The sequence below is a fragment of the Ovis aries genome, chromosome 12, assembly GCF_016772045.2.
Source record: "Ovis aries strain OAR_USU_Benz2616 breed Rambouillet chromosome 12, ARS-UI_Ramb_v3.0, whole genome shotgun sequence".
Taxonomy (NCBI): Eukaryota; Metazoa; Chordata; class Mammalia; order Artiodactyla; family Bovidae; genus Ovis; species Ovis aries.
The window spans coordinates 55,046,162-55,068,854 of record NC_056065.1 but is presented as its reverse complement, the minus strand read 5'-3'; the positions used below and the strand labels follow the sequence as shown (position 1 = coordinate 55,068,854).

General features: G+C 38.4%; 1 protein-coding gene and 1 non-coding gene across 7 annotated transcripts in view; both read right to left on the bottom strand.

Annotated features, from left to right (window-relative positions):
- RABGAP1L (RAB GTPase activating protein 1 like) overlaps positions 1-22,693 on the bottom strand; it is a 726,671-nt gene that overhangs the window by 486,991 nt on the left and 216,987 nt on the right. For all 6 annotated transcript variants that reach the window (XM_042229119.1, XM_027975891.2, XM_060396625.1 and 3 more), the window contains one exon: positions 20,918-21,068. In XM_042229119.1, the coding sequence (XP_042085053.1) occupies positions 20,918-21,068 (151 nt within the window). The remainder of the gene's footprint in view (positions 1-20,917; positions 21,069-22,693) is intronic.
- Positions 16,797-16,869, bottom strand: TRNAC-ACA (transfer RNA cysteine (anticodon ACA)). The gene has a single exon. It is a non-coding gene; the product is annotated as a tRNA-Cys (tRNA).

Genomic DNA, 22,693 nt, shown 5'->3' with positions numbered 1-22,693 from the left:
CTATAGTTGATCTGAATGAGACAGAAATTTTGTAAACATACGCAAATCATCTTTGCACATACTTGAGCTTTGAAACCCAACAAAGTAAAGATCGTGGGGTTCTCCAGGCAAGAATACTTAAGTGATTTGCCAATCCCTTTTCCAGTGACAATTTGTCAGAACTCTCCACCATGACCCAGCCAGTGTGGGTGGCCCTGAACTGCATGGCTCACACCTTCCTTGAGTTACACAAGGTTGTGATCCATGCAATCATTTTGGCTGGCTTTCTGTGATTGTGATTTTCATTCTAGAGGCTGTGGGATTACAGTTCTACCTTCCTGACAGGAGGGACACACTGGGGAAAACTGGGTCTTGCTCTGGGGCACTGAGCTATGCTCAGTAAATCTTTAATCCAACTGTCTGCTAATGGGTGGGGCTGTGTGCTCCCTCGCTGTTAGTTGTTAGGCCTGTCAGTTGCTTAGTCCTGGAGTCTGCAGGCTCAATTATAGGGGTTGGCATCCCACTCCGGTACTCTTGCCTGGAGAATGCCGTGGATGGAGGAGCCTGGAAGGCTGCAGTCCATAGGGTCGCTGAGGGTCAGACACAACTGAGCAACTTCACTCTCACTTTTCACTTTCATGCACTGGAGAAGGAAATGGCAACCCACTCCAGTGTTCTTGCCTAGAGAATCCCAGGGACGGAGGAGCCTGGTGGGCTGCCGTCTATGGGGTCACACAGAGTCGGACACAACTGAAGCAACGCAGCAGCAGCAGAAGCAGCAGGCAACCTCCAAAAAGGACTCATGCCAACATCCACCTCACAGGACTGCTGCTGCCATTGCCCATGTCCCTTCAGCAGGCCACAGCTGACCCAGACCTCCGCAGGAGATCCTCAAACACTCACAGGCAGCTCTGGCTCAGTCTCTTGCGGGGTGACTGCTCCTTTCCTCTGGGTCCTGGTATGCACAAGATTTCATCTGTGCCCTCTAAGAATCTCTGTTTCCCTCAGTCCTGTAGAAGTCCTGAAATCAAATCCCACTGTCCTTCAAAGTTAGATTCCCTGGGTATTCCCAGTTCCTCTGTCAGATCTCCAGGTTGGGAAGTCTGATGCGGGGCCTAGAATGAGATGGGAATACCAGACAACCTTACCTTCTCCTAAAAAAACTGTAGGCAAGACAAGAAGCCACAGTTAGAACTGGACATAGAACAACCAACTGGTTCAAAATTGGGAAAGATGTACATCAAGGTAGTATACTGTCACCCTCTTATTTAATGTATATAGAGAGTACATCATGCAAAATGCTGGGCTGCATGGTTCACAATCTAGAATCAAGATTGCCAGGAGAAATATCAACAACCTCAGATATGCAAATGATACTTTAATGGCAGAAAGCTAAGAGGAACTAAAGAGCCTCTTGATACGTGAAAGAGGACAGTGAAAAGGCTGTCTTAACACTCAAAAAACAAAAATCAAGGCATCTGGTCTCATCACTTCATGACAAACAGATGGGAAAAAAGTGGAAATAGTGATAGATTTTATTTTGGGGGGGCTCCAAAATCACTGTGGACAGTGACTGCAGCCACGAAATTAAAAATTGCTTGTTCCTTGGAAGAAAAGCTATGACAAATCTAGACAGTGTATTAAAAAACAGAGACATCACTTTGCCAACAAAGGTCCTGCTAGTCAAAGCTGTGGTTTTTCCAGTAATCATGTATGGATGTGAGAGTTGGGCCAAACTGGCTGAGTGCCAAAGAATTGATGCTTTTGCTGTAGGGTTGGAGAAGACTCTTGAGAGTCTCTTGGACTGCAAGGAGATCCAACCAGTCAATCCTAAAGGAAATTAATCCTGAATATTCATTGGAAGGACCGATGCAGAAGTAGAAGCTCCAATACTTTAGCCACCTGATGAGAAAAACTGATTCACTGGAAAAGACCCTGATGCTGGGAAAGATTGAGGGCAAGAAGAGAAGGGGGCAACAGAGGAGGGGATGGTTGGATAGCATCACTGATTCAAAGGACGAGTTTGAGAAGACTCCAGGAGATAGTGAAAGACCAGGAAGCCTGGTGTGCTACAGTCCATGGGGTCGCAAAGAGTTGGACATGACTTAGCAATTGAACAACAAAAGTAAAGATTTCAGGTCCCTAGAAAGTAAAGTAAGAGAGCCTCAGAGACTTTGATTAAATAATCTGTATGAAAAGACAGAATCTTACTTAGTGTACCTAAGCGACTTCCCTGGTGGCTCAGATGGTAAAGCGTCTGTTTACAACGCGGGAGACCCAGGTTCGATCTCTGGGTTGGGAAGATCCCCTGGAGAACGAAATGGCAATCCACTCCAGGACTATTGCCTGGAAAATCCCATGGACAGAGGAGCCTGGTAGGCTACAGCCCATGGGGTGGCAAAGAGTCGGACACGACTGAGCAACTTCACTTTCACTTTCAAGTACCAACTAGAAAGATGGGTAAAAAAATTAACTGAAGCATTCAGTTAAAAATTACCAATTATACTTTTTCAAACAAGAACTGAAGGTTCAAGAGTTCAATGAAATTGCTCCTTTTCACATCATTTTTACAGGCATCAAGGTAAAAGTTTTATAATGCTGTCTTCAAAAAATTAGTCATCTATTAAAAGATTAAGTAGCTTTTTTAAACATGTCAGAGATCATCCTCTTAAAGGGTAGAAGTGATTGAATTATTCTGACAGTAGTAACAAGTAAAGTTCTCTCTTGTAGAAGAAAAGTACATACCTATAATATTCCAACCCAAAATTTTTAAGTTCTGAGCAACTTTTACCTAGATCCCCTGGAGAAGGAAAAGGCTACCTATTTACAGTATAGCACACAGGGTAGCAAAGAGTAGACAAAACTGAGTGACTTTCGCTTTCACTTTTGACTTTACTTCACCATTCATAGGGATAAAAAAAAGTTTGTATGTAAAAAATTAAAGTCTTTTGTGTGGTTAATGGAAGTATAATTGAGAAAATAAATTGTGATACTACAATAAATAAAGATTTGACATAGACGAAAAAGGAAAGAAATGAGAATCATATTAAATTGTTATGGTATAACTATTCTTTCAAAATTGCAGCATATTGAATTAATTACAATACTTAGCTTGAAACACTCTATGAAATGAATATATTAAGACAAAAGCCAATCTGTACATTAAAGCTTTAAATCTGGAAAAAATTTGCAGCATCAAGAGTATCTCCAATATGGCATTTACCTAGTATTTTCTTGAAGCAGTTCAAGAAATTTCACAAAGAAACTGAATTTTTCTAAGGCTATGATAAGTTAAAAATTTACTCAGTGGTTCTTCTGGGCTTTTTCCCTTTGCTTATATTTTTCCTATTTGATGAAAAAAGGAAATAGAAACTAGGATTGAGTCTGCAGTAAGAGACACAGTCCATGTCAAATTTTCAGGTCTTTGTATGTATATCAATAATTACATACAGACTACATAATCTGGAAAGAAGTAATTATGACAAGAAAGAATAAATAAAAAGACAGCTTTTCAAGGACTAGTCTTGTGTCTGGTCCTTAAAAGCTACTCATTAAATGTGATGAAAAAAGTGAGATTTTAATTAATCAGCTCTGATCTATAACTTGAAATGTTCTATTTAAAAAAACCCAATACTCATAATTTCTAATCCAATTCTTCACATACAATGTCACAGCCATTAACTCCTACTTTTTTTTATTTAAATCATGAAGTACTAACCTAAAGAATTTAATTCATATAGATATTCAACAAATATTTAGTAAGGACTAATGCCAGAAAAACATCTATTTCTACTTTATTGACTATGCCAAAGCCTTTGACTGTGTGGATCACAATAAACTGTGGAAAATTCTTCAAGAGATGGGAATACCAGACCACCTAACCTGCCTCTTGAGAAATCTGTATGCAGGTCAGGAAGCAACAGTTAGAACTGGACATGGAACAACAGACTGGTTCCAAATAGAAAAAGGAGTACGTCAAGGCTGTATATTGTCACCCCACTTATTTAACTTCTATGCAGAGTACATCATGAAAAATGCTAGACTGGAAGAAACACAAGCTGGAATCAAGATTGCCGGGAGAACTATCAATAACCTCAGATATGCAGATGACACCACCCTTATGGCAGAAAGTGAAGAGGAACTAAAAAGCCTCTTGATGAAAGTGAAAAGGAGAGTGAAAAAGTTGGCTTAAAGCTCAACATTCAGAAAACAAAGATCATGGCATCTGGTCCGATCACTTCATGGGAAACAGATGGGGAAACAGTGGAAACAGTGGCAGACTTTATTGTTTTGGGCTCCAAAATCACTGCAGATGGTGACTATAGCCATGAAATTAAAAGATGCTTACTCACTGGAAGGAAACTTATGACCAACCTAGATAGCATACTCAAAAGCAGAGACATTACTTTGCCGACTAAGGTGCGTCTAGTCAAAGCTATGGTTTTTCCAGTGGTCATGTATGGATGTGAGAGTTGGACTGTGAAGAAGGCTGAGCACAAAAGAATTGATGCTTTTGAACTGTGGTGTTGGAGAAGACTCCTGAGAGTCCCTTGGACTGCAAGGAGATCCAACCAGTCCATTCTGAAGGAGATCAGCACTGGGATTTCTTTGGAAGGAATGATGCTAAAGCTGAAACTCCAGTACTTTGGCCACCTCACGTAAAGAGTTGACTCATTGGAAAAGACTCTGATGCTGGGAGGGACTGGGGGTAGGAGGAGAAGGGGACGACAGAGGATGAGATGGCTGGATGGCATCACTGACTCGATGGATGTGGGTCGGAGTGAACTCCGGAAGTTGGTGATGGACAGGGAGGCCAGGCATGCTGCAATTCATGGGGTCACAAAGAGTCAAACACGACTGAGCGACTGAACTAAAATGAACTGAATGCCAGGTTCTGGGAATACAAAGAACAACAGAATGACAGTTTCTGTATGATGATGCAATCTACTGTCTTGTTAGTTTAAAAATCAACTAAAAGCCATGAAAGTAAAAAGCAGCTTAATCTGAGAAATTCACTGGTAACATGAAACCCAGCAAATAAAAAGCAACAAATTTTTTTAAAAATCCCACTTTTCAGAACTACATTATGACAGTTAAGAAAGGGAGGCAGGTAATAAAAAGAATGAAACATATGATGGGGAGACAAAGAAACAAAGTATAAATAGACACAGAAAGAGAAGATACTGAGAAGGTCATGAATTCATCAAGCAAGAAGTTGCAAATAAAACTGTCACTAAAATACAAGCAGAAATATATAATATGCTGGAGGGGGGTGGGGATCTTTATGCCCGCCTCATAAATATCCACTTTTTTTTTTTAACCTTGGCACCAATTAATAATAAACATGTGTTGTGCTTAGTTGCTCAGTCATGTCTGACTTTTTACAACCCCATGCAACCCCAGGACTCTTTGCAACCTCATAGCCCACTAGGCTCCTCTGTCCATGGGGATTCTCCAGACGAGAATACTGGAGTGGGTTGCCATGCCCTCCTCCAGGGATTTTCCTAACCCAGGGACCGAACCTAGGCCTCCCTCACTGCAGGATTCTTTACAGTCTGAATCACTAGGGAAGTAAACTTATCTAAGCACAAATTTGAATGGAAAAGTAAATCAAAGCCAAATAAAAACCCTGGAGAAAACTTATTACTTTATAAATAATAAAAATTTTATTATCCAATAAAATATATATATGCTCTAAAAATATATGCAGATAAGTCCAGCACAGTTATTATAAAACTGGGACCCAGGAATCACATTATAATTCCCATTTTTTGATTGGGTCGTTTATTTTTCTGGAATTGAGCTGCAGGAGTTTGAGATTAGTTGTTTGTCAGCTGCTTCACTTGCTATTATTTTCTCCCATTCCGAAGGCTGTCTTTTCACCTTGCTTATAGTTTCCTTTGTTGTGCAAAAGCTTTTAATTTTAATTAGATCCCATTTGTTTATTTTTGCTTTTATTGCCAGAATTCTGGGAGGTGGGTCATAGAGGATCCTGCTGTGATTTATGTTGGAGAGTGTTTTGCCTATGTTCTCCTCTAGGAGTTTTATAGTTTCTGGTCTTACACTTAGATCTTTAATCCATTTTGAGTTTATTTTTGTGTATGGTATTAGAATGCGTTCTAGTTTCATTCTTTTACAAGTGGTTGACCAGTTTTCCCAGCACCACTTGTGAAAGAGATTGTCTTTAATCCATTGTGTATTCTTGCCTCCTTTGTCAAAGATAAGGTTCCATAGGTGTGTGGATTTATCTCTGGGCTTTCTATTTTGTTCCATTGATCTATATTTCTGTCTTTGTGCCAGTACCATATTATCTTGATGACTGTGGCTTTGTAGTAGAGCCTGAAGTCAACCAGGTTGATTCCTCCAGTTCCATTCTTCTTTCTCAAGATTGCTTTGGCTATTCGAGGTTTTTTGTATTTCCATGCAAATTGTGAAATTATTTGTTCTAGCTCTGTGAAAAATACCACTGGTAGCTTGAAAGGGATTGCATTGAATCTGTAGATTGCTTTGGGTAGTATACTCATTTTCACTATATTGATTCTTCCAATCCATGAACACGGTATATTTCTCCATCTATTAGTGTCGTCTTTGATTTCTTTCATTCCCTGGTGGCTCAGACAGTAAAACGTCTGCCCACAATGTGGGAGATCCAGGTTCAATCCCTGGGTTGGGAAGATCCCCTGGAGAGGGAAATGGCAACCCACTCCAGTACTCTTGCCTAGAAAATTCCACGGATGGAGGACCCTGGTGGGCTACAGTGCATGAGATCGCAAAAAGTCGGACATGACTGAGCGACTTCACTTCACTTCGCTTGATTTCTTTCACCAGTGTTTTATAGTTTTCTATATATAGGTCTTTAGTTAGGTAGATATATTCCTAAGTCGGAGAAGGCAATGGCAACCCACTCCAGTACTCTTGCCTGGAAAATCCTATGGACGGAGGAGCATGGTAGGCTGCAGTCCATGGGGTCGCTAAGGGTCAGACAAGACTGAGCAACTTCACTTTCACTTTTCACTTTCATGCATTGGAGAAGGAAATGGCAACCCACTCCAGTGTTCTTGCCTGGAGAATCCCAGGGACGGGGGAGCCTGGTGGGCTGCTGTCTCTGGGGTCACACAGAGTCAGACACGACTGAAGCAACTTAGCAGCAGCAGCAGAAGCATTCCTAAGTATTTTAGTCTTTTTGTTGCAATGGTGAATGGAATTGTTTCCTTAATTTCTATTTCTACTTTCTCATTATTAGTGTATAGGAATGCAAGGGATTTCTGTGTTGATTTTATATCCTGCAACTTTACTATATTCATTGATTAGCTCTAGTAATTTTCTGGTGTAGTCTTTAGGGTTTTCTATGTAGAGGATCATGTCATCTGCAAACAGTGAGAGTTTTACTTCTTCTTTTCCAATTTGGATTCCTTTTCTTTCTTTTTCTGCTCTGGTTGCTGTGGCCAAAACTTCCAGAACTATGTTGAATAGTAGTGGTGAAAGTGGGCACCCTTGTCTTGTTTCTGACTTTAGGGGAAATGCTTTCAATTTTTCACCATTGAGGATAATGTTTGCTGTGGGTTTGTCATAGATAGCTTTTATTATGTTGAGGTATGTTCCTTCTATTCCTGCTTTCTGGGGAGTTTTTATCATAAATGGATGTTGAATTCTGTCAAAGGCTTTCTCTGTATCTACTGATATAATCATATGGTTTTTATTTTCAGTTTGTTAATGTGGTGAACTACATTGATTGATTTGCGGATATTGAAGAATCCTTGCATCCCTGGAATAAAGCCCACTTGGTCATGGTGTATGATCTTTTTAACGTGTTGCTGGATTCTGATTGCTAGAATTTTGTTAAGGATTTTTGCATCTATGTTCATCAGTGATATTGGCCTGTAGTTTTCTTTTTTTGTGGCATCTTTGTCAGGTTTCGGTATTAGGGTGATGGTGGCCTCATAGAATGAGTTTGGAAGTTCACCTTCCTCTGCAATTTTCTGGAAGAGTTTGAGGAGGATAGGTGTTAGCTCTTCTCGAAATTTTTGGTAGAATTCAGCTGTGAAGCCGTCTGGACCTGGGCTTTTGTTTGCTGGAAGATTTCTGATTACAGTTTCAATTTCCATGCTTGTGATGGGTCTGTTAAGATGTTCTATTTCCTCCTGGTTCAGTTTTGGAAAGTTGTACTTTTCTAAGAATTTGTCCATTTCTTCCACGTTGTCCATTTTACTGGCATATAACTGCTGATAGTAGTCTCTTATGATCCTTTGTATTTCTGTGTTGTCTGTTGTGATTTCTCCATTTTCATTTCTAATTTTGTTGATTTGATTTTTCTCCCTTTGTTTCTTGATGAGTCTGGCTAATGGTTTGTCAATTTTATTTATCCTTTCAAAGAACCAGCTTTTGGCTTTGTTGAGTTTTGCTATGGTCTCTTTTGTTTCTTTTGCATTTATTTCTGCCCTAATTTTTGGGAGAATGACATTCTAACATGTATACTATCATGTGAATTGAATCGCCAGTCTATGTCTGACGCAGGATGCAGCATGCTTGGGGCTGGTGCATGGGGATGACCCAGAAAGATGTTCTGGGGAGGGAGGTGGGAGGGGGGTTCATGTTTGGGAATGCATGTAAGAATTAAAGATTTTAAAATTTAAAAAATAAAAAACTAATAAAAAAAAATTTATAATGGAAAAAAAAATAAATAAAAAAAAAATAAAATTTCTTTCCTTCTACTAATCCTGGGATTATCCATTTTTTTCCTTTTCTAGTTGCTTTAGGTGTAGAGTTAGGTTATTTATTTGACTTTTTTCTTATTTCTTGAGGTATGCCTGTATTGCTAGGAACTTTCCCCTTAGCAGTGCTTTTATAATGTCCCACAGGTTTTGGGTTGTTGTGTTTTCATTTTCATTCGTTTCTATGCATATTTTGATTTCTTTTTTGATTTCTTCTGTGATTTGTTGGTTATTCAGAAGCATGTTGTTCAGCCTCTATATGTTGGAATTTTTAATAGTTTTTCTCCTGTAATTGAGATCTAATCTTAATGCATTACGGTCAGAAAAGATGCTTGGAATGATTTCAATTTTTTTTGAATTTATCAAGGCTAGATTTATGGCCCAGGATGTGATCTATGCTGGAGAAGGTTCCGTGAGCACTTGAGAAAAAGTTGAAATTCATTGTTTTGGGGTGAAATGTCCTATAGATATCAATTAGGTCTAACTGGTCTATTGTATCATTTAAAGTTTGTGTTTCTTTGTTAATTTTCTGTTTAGTTTATCTATCCATAGGTGTGAGTGGGGTATTAAAGTCTCCCACTATTATTGTATTATTGTTAATTTCCCCTTTCATACTTGTTAGAATTTGTCTTACATATTGTGGTGCTCCTATGTTGGGTGCACATATAATTATAATTGTTATATATTCTTCTGGGATTGATCAGGAGTAACCCCATTCTATCAAAAAGCTCATTTCCTACAAATAGACAAGGTGATAACAGACAACAGAACAGCCATGTAATTAAGCAATGCCCTGCCTCTCAACGAAACTAGTGTTGAATGTTATTTGACTAACATATAGCACTGAATCTTAAAAAAATAAGCCATATAAAGAAAAAGCAAATATCTACCTGGCTAAATCACATACAAAGTTTATTTTAGTTGTGGAAACTGAAAAGAAAATGTAACTGATTCCATAATTTCACTTTTCAAATATTCACTAAATTTCATTTGATCATTAAAAAAAACCCAATTTAAACATTTCCCCTTGAGACTGTCCAGTAATTATAATTACAGTACATTCCACTAAAATAGGGTAACATTTTTTCTTTAGCTACATGTTTTATTAAAAGCCATCTGCTACAATAATACACTGGAGAACAGAAAGAAGACAGGCTTTACTCTGAGCAGTACTAATAACCTGACAAGAATAAACACAGTGAAGCTTTATCTGTCCATACAATGCTCAAGAAAGCAGAGAACTTGCAGAATCTTAACACAGGCCACTCTTACTGTTGTTTTTTATTTATATTCCAAAAAATATTTTTTGGCAGCAACTACCAAACTACCAACTGATTGCAACTTTGCCCTTTTTACTCGCTGATAGAGGTTTAAGCATATGCTTTCTGTACTATGTCAAATTAGACTTCTTCTTTGCAAGTTTTACTGTTTCATACTTAGCCAGTAGATGGTATTTTTCAGTTCAATGATTATAAAAATGAATGTGCATTACCATCCTAGCACAATACCTGATACACAATAGGTTCTCATTTACCAAATAGATACTATAAAATTACTAGTTCAAATTCTATTATTTCAACTCTAGGTACATCAACCAATTATGATGATTATATCAATTCTAGGTATGTCAATTAAATATAAATATCCATTTTGATATGACAAATTTTCTGAGGTTTTTCACTTCACATATTTATTCTAAGAAGAATAAACTTGTATTATGTTCTTTTCATTTTACCAGGGGATAAACACTGACCCATTAGTAGTGGATGTAGTTAGCCAACTGTGGTGGAAGTGAGGGAAGGAAGGAGCACACTGACTTCACTTCCGAAGGCTTCCAGAATAATCCAAGCTAAGTCACCAAAGGGCACTTGAATCATTATGTAAGCTACTCCTACACTCTACTCCCTCCCCTAGCCCACTCAGACATATTAAATTCCCACCTCAGGCATCAACTTCCCCATGAAGTCTTCCCTGACTCACCCAAGCAGAGCTGCCACCACCTCTTTCATACTCCACATACTTGGTTAAAATACCTGTTATAACCTGTATCATCATATATTTGATCTATCTGCATATAGGTCTGGCTTTCCCTAGGCCATGCTCCTCAAAGCTATAAGACCCCTTTTGTCTACACAGGCTTAGAAACCACACATGGCATGGCCCATAAAAGATGCTCAATAATGAGTTACTGAATGAGTGAATTAATAAGTGAATGACACTTTATCTGCCTTGCAGTCTTGATTACATCATATAGCCATCAGGAGTGATTTTTAGAGAATATCATTTAATTTTATGATATACTGGAATATGTATAATGACTAAATAACAATTCATATAATCATTATAAAGCCAAGTTTAAAGATTCAAACATCCCATGATATTCACTAGCCACAAGAAAAAAAACAAGACAAATCTGATTTTTCATACTTCTAAAAAGATTAATGCTTAATTCTATCAGCTATTGTTCATATCATATGTTCTCATGAAAACTATATGACTGGAAGTTGACTAACACTAAAGTAGCAGTATACACTGATACAAATATCCATTATTACTAATATCATACACTCATTTATATCTTAAATAAACACTATATGCCAAGCACTTTATCATTTTACTTAATTCCCACAACAATTCTGGTAGGTACTACTATTATCTGTGCTTTACAAATGATGAAGCTGAGGCTTATAAAGTTGAGATAACTTCTCAAGATTACAAGTTAATACATGGCAGGGGTGAGACTCAAATTCAGGTCAATCTAGCACTAGGATTTAAATCCTTTAAAAAGAAATTGTGTGTGTGCACATATATAAAAACACTTCTTAGAGAAAAGATTCACTTGGAAAAAAAAAATTTAAGTGAGAGAAGGAAATGGCTTATGATAACATTACTTCTGAAAGCTTATCAATTAAAAGCTTATTTTAACAAAATATAAAGTATGAATGTTATCAATTAGATCACTTATACAAAAAAGGAGAGAATTATAGTCTAATATTTGCAATGTTATATAAACAGTAATCAGCAGACTTGATAAACTATCCATGTAATTACAAAAATTATACATACATTTCTGTAAAGCTACATAAAATGCAGATTGCCCTAAAACATCCACAATCTTCCCCATGTCAAATGGCCCATTATGTGTGAAAATGTTGTCATTACTCAGCGGCTCGTAAAGCCAGCAATTAAGATTTAATTCTGGACTTCCCTGGTGGTACAATGGACAAGAATCTGCCTGCCAATGCAGGGGACACAGGTTCAATCCCTGCTCTGGGAAGATTCCACGTACTCTGCAGCAACTAAGCCCATGCACCACAGCTACTGAGCCTGTGAGCTGCAAGTATAAAGCCTACACACCTAGAGCCTGAGCTCCACAACAAGAGAAGCCACCACAGTGGGAAGCCCGTGCACCACAACAACAAGTAGCCCCAGCTCACCACAGCTGGAGAAAGCTGCACACAGCAACAAAGATCCACTGTAACCAAAATTTAAAAAAAGTTGTTTTAAGATTTAACCCTAATCTTTGAAGCTCTAAATTCTTTTTGTTTCTATAAAGAGCAGCAAGGTTACAATCCTTTCATTGTCCTTTCAGATCACCTCAATATTATGAAGAATGCTAATTTAATAGAAATGATAAGAAATCTCAATGATAAGCAATTAAGAACTTATACTTTCAGAAGTATGTGGTAGAAGTCTGCCACTGATCCATCCACAGTGTCAGTGTCCTCAGCCTCTGGCAGAAACCATGTAGCAGCAGACAGTGGTTGAAGCCTCACGTCGACTTTAGGAAAGATGTGTGAACACCCACTTGAAAAGGGATGGGTTGAAGTTAGGCGATTTCAGCTTTTCTGTTACTGATTCTATAAACTACTGACCCAGCAATCCCACTGCTGGGCATATACACCGAGGAAACCAGAATTGAAAGAGACATGTGTACCCCAATGTTCATCGCAGCACTGTTTATAATAGCCAGGACATGGAAGCAACCTAGATGTCCATCAGCAGATGAATGGGTAAGAAAGTGGTGGTACATACACACAATGGAGTATTACTCAGCCATTAAAAAGAATACATTTGAATCAGTTCTAATGAGGTGGATGAAACTGGAGCCGATTATACAGAGTGAAGTAAGCCAGAAAGAAAAACACCAATACAGTATACTAACACATATATATGGAATTTAGAAAGATGGTAATGATAATCCTGTATATGAGACAGCAAAAGAGACACAGATGTATAAACAGTCTTTTGGACTCTGTGGGAGAGGGAGAGGGTGGAATGATTTGGGAGAATGGCATTGAAACATGTATAATATCATACATGAAAGGAATCGCCAGTCCAGGTTCAATGCATGATACTGGATGCTTGGGGCTGGTGCACTGAGACAACCCAGAGGGATGGTACGGGGAGGGAGGAGGGAGGGGGGTTCAGGATGGGGAACATGTGTATACCTGTGGCAGATTCATGTTGATGTATGGCAAAACCAATACAATATTGTAAAGTAATTAACCTCCAATTCAAATAAATTTTTTAAAAAAAGAAATGTTCTACCATATGGAAAGTTTATACGTGTTTTTTGCTATAAACAGAATTCCTCAAGTAAACTAAAATCTAATTTCCATACAATGATTAGCATAAAGCAGAGAAAAGGGGATAATACTGCTTGTATTTCTTTAACTTTTTATTACCCTTAATGATTAATGACGCGGAAAATACAGAGGAAGAGTTTTCCCTTCCAAAGGATCTTTAAAAGACAAAACATAAGAATGCCCTGTCCCTTTCATGTCTATTTTAGAGTTTTCTACTTTATGGATTCACATACTAACTCTGCTATTTAGTAACTGTGGGTCTCTCAAACTCTCTGAACCCCCCATCTCATCGATGGTAAAAATGGGAGTGCCATCGCTGAAGGTGTCAGGTTCACCTGGAAAGGGCATATGAAAGCACTAGACATAATAACCATCCCACTTTCCACTGGTTGTCTCAGCAAGTATGTTTTAGCATCTGCTAGAGGGTAGTCCTAGCGTTAAGATTACAGCAGTGAGCAAATCCATTTGCAGTCATTGCTGACCTAAAGTTGATGGTGAAGAGTGCCCTGTGGCTCATACTGAGTTTCCTACAGCCTCTGACCATGGCAGAACTTTTCACAACTCTGTGTCTTTGGGTATGGCATTGCCTCAGCCTAAACATACCCTCCTGTTCTTGGCTCCTGGGCAAAAGAGTTGGCTGCTCCAGTTTCTGTGCTCCCCTATCACCTTGTTCATATCTCTGTCACAGAACTTAACCATGTCATCACCATTCCTCTGCCTTCCAGACTGAATTCCCTGCTGGACTGTGCATTTCTACTAGATAAGATACCGGTGTTACTGTTCACACAGAAAACACCTGCATGTTTAATAAATTGAAGGATGAATCAGTGGCACAAGTACATAAAAGTGGTTACACATATTTCATTTTCCTTCTTTCTCTGTATTTCTCAGGAGGATGTCCTTAATCTACACAGATATCATGAACCCATAGTAATCTCCATATTTCCTTCTTTTCCATGCTACTCATTTAACATTGAAACATACACTGCTTTATAATTTTTCTCATCCCCTATCACTAGTGAGTGCTTACCATGTATTAGGCATGCTCTGAGTGCTTTATGTAAACTACTTATTATCTTATTCAATCCTCCCAATTCTATACAATATGCATTATTAAGACCACTTTATAAATGAGATAGAGGATAATTAAGGAATTTGCCCAAGGTCATGAGCTAGTAACCAGCAGAGCTTGAAATCTGAACCCATGGTCTCCCGCCAGTTGTTGTTCAGTCGCTGTCATGTCTGACTCTTTATGACCCCATGGACTGCAGCACACCAGGCTTCCCTTCCTTCGCTATCTCCTGGAGTGCGCTCAAACTACGTCCACTGAGCTCCTGATGTCATCCAACCATCTCATCCTCCCTCCAGAGTGAGCACCATTTCCTCCCAAAGTGGAGTTATAGCTTTCACTAAGGCAAGTTGTACCTAAAAGTTCCCTGATCCTGGCACTGGAGTTAACATAATTTCTCCATGATTTAGATGGATCAGCTCATCTGGCTTGTTCTGTTTGGTCCTCAGCTCCAGATTAAGGTTACCAGTTAGTCTGCAGCTCCTGTCCTGGTTCATCTTAAATCTGTCTAGAGTTTTTCATCCTTTTTAAAACTTTGGTTCCTAAAGTCTTTTTCCTATCAGTCAAAAAGGCTGGCAAAGTGCTTTAATTAACTAAAAGCACACTGTGACAGCTCCCTCCCCTGAGGCAAAGGTTGATATGCTAATATGATGGAGTCACAAAATCAAGCATATTTCAGGGCTTGGTCAGCTATTACAATGTATGAAGAACAGAAAGTAAGTAATAAAGAGTAGGTATACTATGTCTATGAAACAGGAAGTACAAGCTTGAGTGAGCAACGGATACTATTCTTTAATGTATTGTACTGATGATTACACAAAGCAGATGACAGGCTGGATCCAGTCTGCTGGCTATATGCCATCTCACCTGGAAAGACTGCTTCAGAATGTGATTTGTTTTTTCAAAGAGTGAACTAGCACACTACTACTAAAGGATGAAATGATAAACAGACTAGTTTTTCTACTAAGAGCCCAATCACCTTTTCCTTCTTCCCTGTATTATCTGATATATTTGGGAGGGATTTTAGCAAGTTTATTTGTTCAAGCTGAACCAGTTCATTAACTAACCTTGAAATCTTGCCATTCCCTTAATAAGAGAGGAGAGATTAATGGGACCAAAAGAAAATACTACCAGCTTTGGACTAAACATGCAGGCACTTCTTACTGAAAATCCTCTAGGTATTCATGTTCTATCTCCTAAGCTCATATGCATTCAACACCAAAGTGCATTCTTAATGTTCTTGGCTACAAACACTTGCTGTCTGATTTCTACCCGAAAGCATAGAGAAAGAACAATACTGTCATTATTCATCTTATTTTTATTATGTTTGGCTATCAAGCAAGGAAGACAATGAAGTTAAATATACCACTGTACTTCCTCTCACAGAAATGTTATGACTTGAGAGCCTGAATAAAGGCACATGATCAGAGCCACACATTTCTGCATTGTTTATATGAAAATGCTTTTGATAAATGGCACTGTTATTGATAGAAATATTAATAACATTAAAATTTTTATGTGGTCATTGATTTATAAACCAAAGGTGAAAATATTTACTATACTATCTTTAAATTATACATTATTAGTCCATCTCAAATGGTGATTAGTAAACATTTGCTGTCCTAAAATAAGCTACTAGGCTTAGTTCATAATAAATTATTCCACAACAAAGCTCAATCACTGTCACTATCAATAGGCAGGTATTGCAGAGAAAGGCAGGTGTCTACCTAGTATTGAGTCTCTCTTTCTTATTAATAAACTCGTATTTCAGTGGATGAAGAGGAGTCACAACATACCATTTTAAAAAAATATTTCCCAGCATTCCATGGAGATAGTCATGTAACGGAATCCTGGTCAAGGAAATTAAGTGGAAGTTGTTTGGGGGTTTAAGGAAAAGCTCTTTATAAGGCTGACACACCTGGTCCAGATATGCCAAAGAGTTCTAGATTCAAGGAAAGTTCAGGCTCATGGAAGGTAACCTTTAAACACTTGGAATTTCCCAAATGACAGAGGAATTTTTGTCATTCATGGTGGGACCCACCAATCACCTCTTACAATTTATGCTTACATTTTGGGTGACTCATGGAAGGACCAGAGACAGTTTATTCTAAGAAGAGGACTAAGCATGGAAGCTGGCCAAGCCAAAAAGACCAACCATGAAACTAGAGGATAGGGGTGTTGAGCCAGGTGATTTCAATCCAATCTCAGTGGAGAGAAGAAGACTAAAAACTTAGTTCAACCAAATGGTTGGCAATGATTCAATCAATCACCCATACATGTGATTAACTATATATATAAAGATTAACTATACATATAGTCAAGTGAAGTCGCTCAGTCATGTCTGACTCTTTGCAACCCCATGGACTGTAGCCTGCCAGGCTCCTCTGTCCATGGGAATTTTCAGGCAAGAATACCGGAGTGGGTTGCCATTTCCTTCTCCAGGGGATCTTCCCAACCCGGGGATCGAACCCAGGTCTCCTGCATTGTAGGCAGATGCTTTTACCATCTAAGCCACCAGGGAAGTCTCTAACTATATATATTAAGAAATCCCAATAAAAATTCTGGACACCAAAGCTTGCTGAAATGCCTAGGTTAGTGATACACACTACTACAGATTGATGCTGGGAAGTTAAGGTGTCCCTGAGAGTTGGACTGTGAAGAAGGCTGAGCACTGAAGAATTGATGCTTTTGAACTGTGGTGTTGGAGAAGACTCTTGAGAGTCCCTTGGACTGCAAGGAGATCCAACCAGTCCATTCTGAAGGAGATCAGCCCTGGGATTTCTTTGGAAGGAATGATGCTGAAGCTGAAGCTCCAGTACTTTGGCCACCTCATGCGAAGAGTTGACTCATTGGAAAAGACTCTGATGCTGGTAGGGATTGGGGGCAGGAGGAGAGGGGTACAACAGAGGATGAGATGGCTGGATGGCATCACTGACTTGATGGACATGAGTCTGAGTGAACTCCAGGAGTTGGTGATGGACAGGGAAGCCAGGCATGCTGTGATTCACGGGGTCGCAAAGAGTCAGACACGACTGAGCGACTGAACTGAATGTAAGCTTCCTTGGAACCCTCTCAGTTACAGATTCTTTCCAATGTATCTCTTCCTTTGGCGGACTCTAATTTTTATCTGATGTATATCTTTTTGCTATTAAAAAGAGAAAACGTGTAATCCTAACACTTTGCTACATGCCTGGGGGAGTCTATTCAGTTCAGTCGCTCAGTCGTGTCCGACTCTTTGCAACTCCATGAATTGCAGGAGTTTATGGGGACCCCCAAATTTGTAGCCATCTAGTATAAAGTGAGAATGGCACCGGGGATCCCCAACCTTGCAGCTCATTTCAGAAATCTTGGGCAGAACTTGGCAGTATCAAGGACTATTCCTTTAACCTCAAGTTTGGATGCTTTTGTCTTTCCTTTCCTCTTTACTGGACACAATACAATGTAGAGAAGTCATTTGAGACAACAAGGTGACAAGCACAGACCAAATATATCAGACAGAGTTCAGTCAGGGACACAGAACCTGTTCTAAACATTTCAAAATGGATTAATGCAAGGACTTGGTCCTTAAACACTGGACCAAAAGATTGGGAACATCAATGCTAGCTTATAGGTCTGCTACAACTATAGTCCAAAGAATCAGGAGGTTGCCACTGCTAATCAAGATAGGAAACTGAAGGGAAAAGGAACACAGAATGAAGGCGGGAGATTCATAAGGGAATGTCCAGAGCAGATGAAAATCTCATAAGTGGCAAAGGCCAGGCATCTGCCTACTACTGCCAAAGAAAAACAATATGGCTTTTTCCTCCCTCCAATCTTCACAGGCAGAAAGTAAACCACTGTCAGAATTCCAGAGTGAAAGGAGTCTGGGAATGTTTTATTCAATGAAAACATTTATGTCATTCTGTCTCTTGGATCTTCTTCCTGAAAACTGTATATTCAAAACCATCACTAACCATAGTGCTTAGTATATATTTATAAGTATATGCTTAGTAAAGCTTTTATCACACATAAAAACATATATAGTCAGGAGTTTATAAACAATATTGTGTCAGACTATTTTCATTTTTATCCCAAAGTCTGAAATCTTAAAAGGTATGAATTAACAAACTCTCTTAGCAGAGAAAGGAATATGACAGTAGCTGCTGCTGCTGCTGCTAAGTCGCTTCAGTCGTGTCCGACTCTGTACGACCCCATAGGCAGCAGCCCACGAGGCTCCCCCGTCCCTGGGATTCTCCAGGCAAGAACGCTGGAGCTGCTACCCCACAAATAGTCATTAAAAGTATACAATTTCTTACTCATAGGAAAAAGTGATTTGATGCCAAGAGTTATGGTCTCTGGATATTTTTCCTCAGATGGGTATCATTAATAAAAATGTCTGAGCATAAACTTCCAATATATGTATATTTATTATTTATGTTTATTATTCACAAGTGCTACTGTACTAATAAAAATACTATAAAGCATAGAAACAGACTATGAAAAAGATTTTTTAATGAAAAATGTTTGCTTAACAAAAATACTACAAAAATATTATTCAATATAAAATATGGGTAATTTAATTTTTCTATTTTCTGTAATTTTTCTATAAAGATAAACTTTATATGACATAATATTCAGCAAAGTGTATAATTCACTGGTTTTTAGTATATTCACAATGGTGAGAAACTGTCACGTCTAATGCCAGAATATTTCCATCATCCCAAAACGGAACCTCAGACCTGTTAGCAGTCACTCCCAATTCCTCCCGTCCTCCATACCCCGACAAACAGTAGTCTATTTTCTGTCTCCATAGACATATCTATTCTGAATATTTCACATGGACAGAATCATACACTACGACTCCTTATCTTTTAATATGTTTGTCAAGCAATTTATAAAATGACAGTTTGAAAACATTCCCAAATCAGTTTTTTGATTCATGGTTTTAATCATGAGCATATCTGGAAAACAATAACACAGAGCAGAGGCGCATTTGTTTCAGTCCCACCCATCAACCATTTTGATGAAACATAGCTAGGCGATTCCTCATTTTCTCAAATTATTCTTAATAAATCAGAAGGCAGTGAATTTTTATATTTCTAACAATCAGTCTCAAATTTCCTGCAACTACTTGCACAAGATTTAAATGTTCTTGAAATTTATGATTCCAGATTTCAAAGAAAGAAAATGGTAAGAGTTTTTTAATAATACAGACTTGCAGTTTTCAATCACAAAAATCACAGTGATGTTCAAATTGCCAAATGTTTCAAACATCCTTTCCTATAACATGAATTTATTTCCCAAAGTAGTTGCTTTGTCATCCATTATCATAATATTAGTTTTTGACTGAAGGAAAAGAGTAGTGTGTTTCTCTTTTTTAATATCTTGATATGTAGCATCCTGTGACATCAATCTTTGTAAACCATTCATCTATCCTATGAAGATTAGAACTAGATAACCTGTAAATCCACCTAACCTAATGCATGCAAACTGCAAGAAAACTGAATATTCTAAAAGTGAATACATGAGTGTGAGCACCACTGTTATTTCATTCCAAAGTGTGCAAGTCCCTTTTTCCCCCACCTCACTCCTGAACCTCAAGGGATAAGTGGCCATTAGCCGCAAGAACTTAGTAAGGTACCAACCACAGCATAGCAAATATGAGCATAGCTTAACATCATTTTGTATCTGTAATTTAAAATTGCAAATGGAACTTTAGATATCTCTGCCCCCAACATCAATGGATTATCCTGCACATTCCACTTCAGAAAATACTAATTACAAATGGTAAAAAGGGTTGTTTAATATATTAATTGAGCAGTGACTGAATATACTAGGAACTCAGAAAATATCTGTGGAAAGATTGGAAGCAAAGAGGTAAGGGAGGGGAGAGGGAATTAGAAGGGCTAAAGAATTTTAAAAACTGATGTAGCCTGAGGAGTAAAGTCTTACTGAACAAAAAAATTCCTTCATGAAGAGAGATTTTCTTTAAAAAAAAGTTATCATTATTTTAAAATCATGATTTAGAGTAGATTAAGAAATTGGTAGGTAAGATCTAAGAAGAAAGCCTAGGAGCCAGGATTACACATGTTCTAAAATTAGTTTTTTGGACATAAGCAGAGGAATTTACATTGGAACCAAAGGCTCCTGACAGGATAAGGATCTGGGCAACTATCCACATCATCTACGTGTAAGGTTACATAAGCACAGATAGTCATAATTTCAAGTTAATTTGACTTTAAAATTATACTAGAGTACAATTATACTGTGTACAACTGTATATAAATCTCACACAGTAAGAAAGGTTAATTGAAAGTATTTGAAATGTAAGTATATTCCAACATAGTAAATAGTTATAACAATCACTGAAATGAAAAAAATGAAAGCCAAGGCATTAAGTGTTCATAGATGACTACAGTCCATTGTTTATCACTATTCAACAAGAGTTCAGAACAAAAGGCAGACATAGTCACCAAACAATGCAGTATAGCTTTTCAAAAAGTTCAAAGCATTTATGACTTATTAGAGCTATGAAAACAGGAGTTACTTAATATACTGTCACATGAGAGTAATATGAAAAGAGCTCCTACCTTTGTGATAAGAAGTCGGTACCTATCCAGCATCGCTTGGTTGTCATGGCAGCCTGCTAATAATTGCCATACCTCTGCCCTCAATGCTTCAGGAACACCACTCTTCACCAGAGTGGACAGCCCCTTTGGTCGTGCACCAAGGTTACTGTGCCTGAGAAAACAAGAAAATAAACCATTCATACTCCCTTCACCACTACTGACCTGCTGCTATTATGGAAAATATATTAGTGAGTTTATATTTTAAAAAAAAGTGTAAAGACTGAATCAGGAGGAAAATGGCAGCAAGTGGCATGAAATAATATTAGTAGTGTTTAAGTTTAGTAACATCTTCAACTTTTTTTCTTGATTGCATCTTGCTTATTAGTGAACCACATTATCCCACCCTCCTTCCTCTCATTTACTTTTTAAACATTCTATGAACTTACTCATAATAATGAATGTGTTAACTGTATATTCCCAGGCATCATTTCAAGGCCTAAAAAGAGCCATTTGAATCCCCTGAGATGAATGTATGGTGTGTGTGGTAAGGGCTGGGGGCTAGGGATGCTGAGAGTGGATCAGAAAAGAGACCTATTACACCTTGACTATACTTCTAAATCCTGATCCAAAGTGCTTGCAAAAGGAAGAAACTAGCCCTTTCCTACAAACCTCATATGACCTATCCAACTCCCTAGCCACGTACACTTAGCAGCTTTACCCATTCCTAAGGATGCTTAGAACATGAACAAAGACAAATACATTGTCATGAAGCCAGTTATCACATAGCAGGTTTGCGACTCTGATCATCTGCCCAACTGAACCAAAACTGAATTGTAGTTCCCAGCCTATGTCTGGAGAAGGCAGTGGCACCCCACTCCAGTACTCTTGCCTGGAAAATCCCATGGACGGAGGAGCCTAGTAGGCTGCAGTCCATGGGGTCGCTGAGAGTTGGACACGACTGAGCACTTTCACTTTCACTCTTCACTTTCATGCACTGGAGAAGGAAATGGCAACCCACTCCAGTGTTCTTGCCTTGAGAATCCCAGGGACAGGGGAGCCTGGTGGGCTGCCGTCTATGGGATTACACAGAGTCGGCCACGACTGAAGCAACTTAGCAGCAGCAGCCTATGCCTAGCTTGAACCTGGAGCTATGTTCCACACCGTTTTGTTCAGACTTTATCTCTACTTTTATTTGCTGCTCACCTTTAATCTCTTAAGAGTTGATCCTAACTTAACCATCCAAACTTTAAAGATGTACTGTGGTTTGGTCTAACATCCCAAGTTTTTGCTTCAGGTTTTGAACCTGTGAAGTCATAGAAACCATATATCTATTTTCTAAAATTGGCCTCCTGCCTACTTTATCAAATTCTCCATCTTTACACTCTTCCAAATGCAGCCCAGACCTCAGTTTTGGCATGTCCTTCACTTGAAAGTATGTTTCAAGCTTTCCCCATACTCTCATAACCCGACTATCTCGGAAAAATTGTAACAATTTCTGTAACTCAAAAGTTCAAGTAAACTCATTCCATTAATATCTTTAATAAACCATCAAATTTATGACCATTCTGCTTTCTTTCAGCCTTTTAAGGGAAAACTTTTATATTGCTGAGTTAGAGAACCTAACGATACTGACAGGCTTGAAGCAAAACAGAGTAAAAAGAGGTAGAGCTTACACAATTTAACATGCCATGACACCATTAAAGAACCTTAATTATGCTGCTAAGTGAAAAAAGCATGTTTCAAAATAGCATATATGGTATTATTTAAAAAACACATTCTCTCTCTCACACTCTCTCC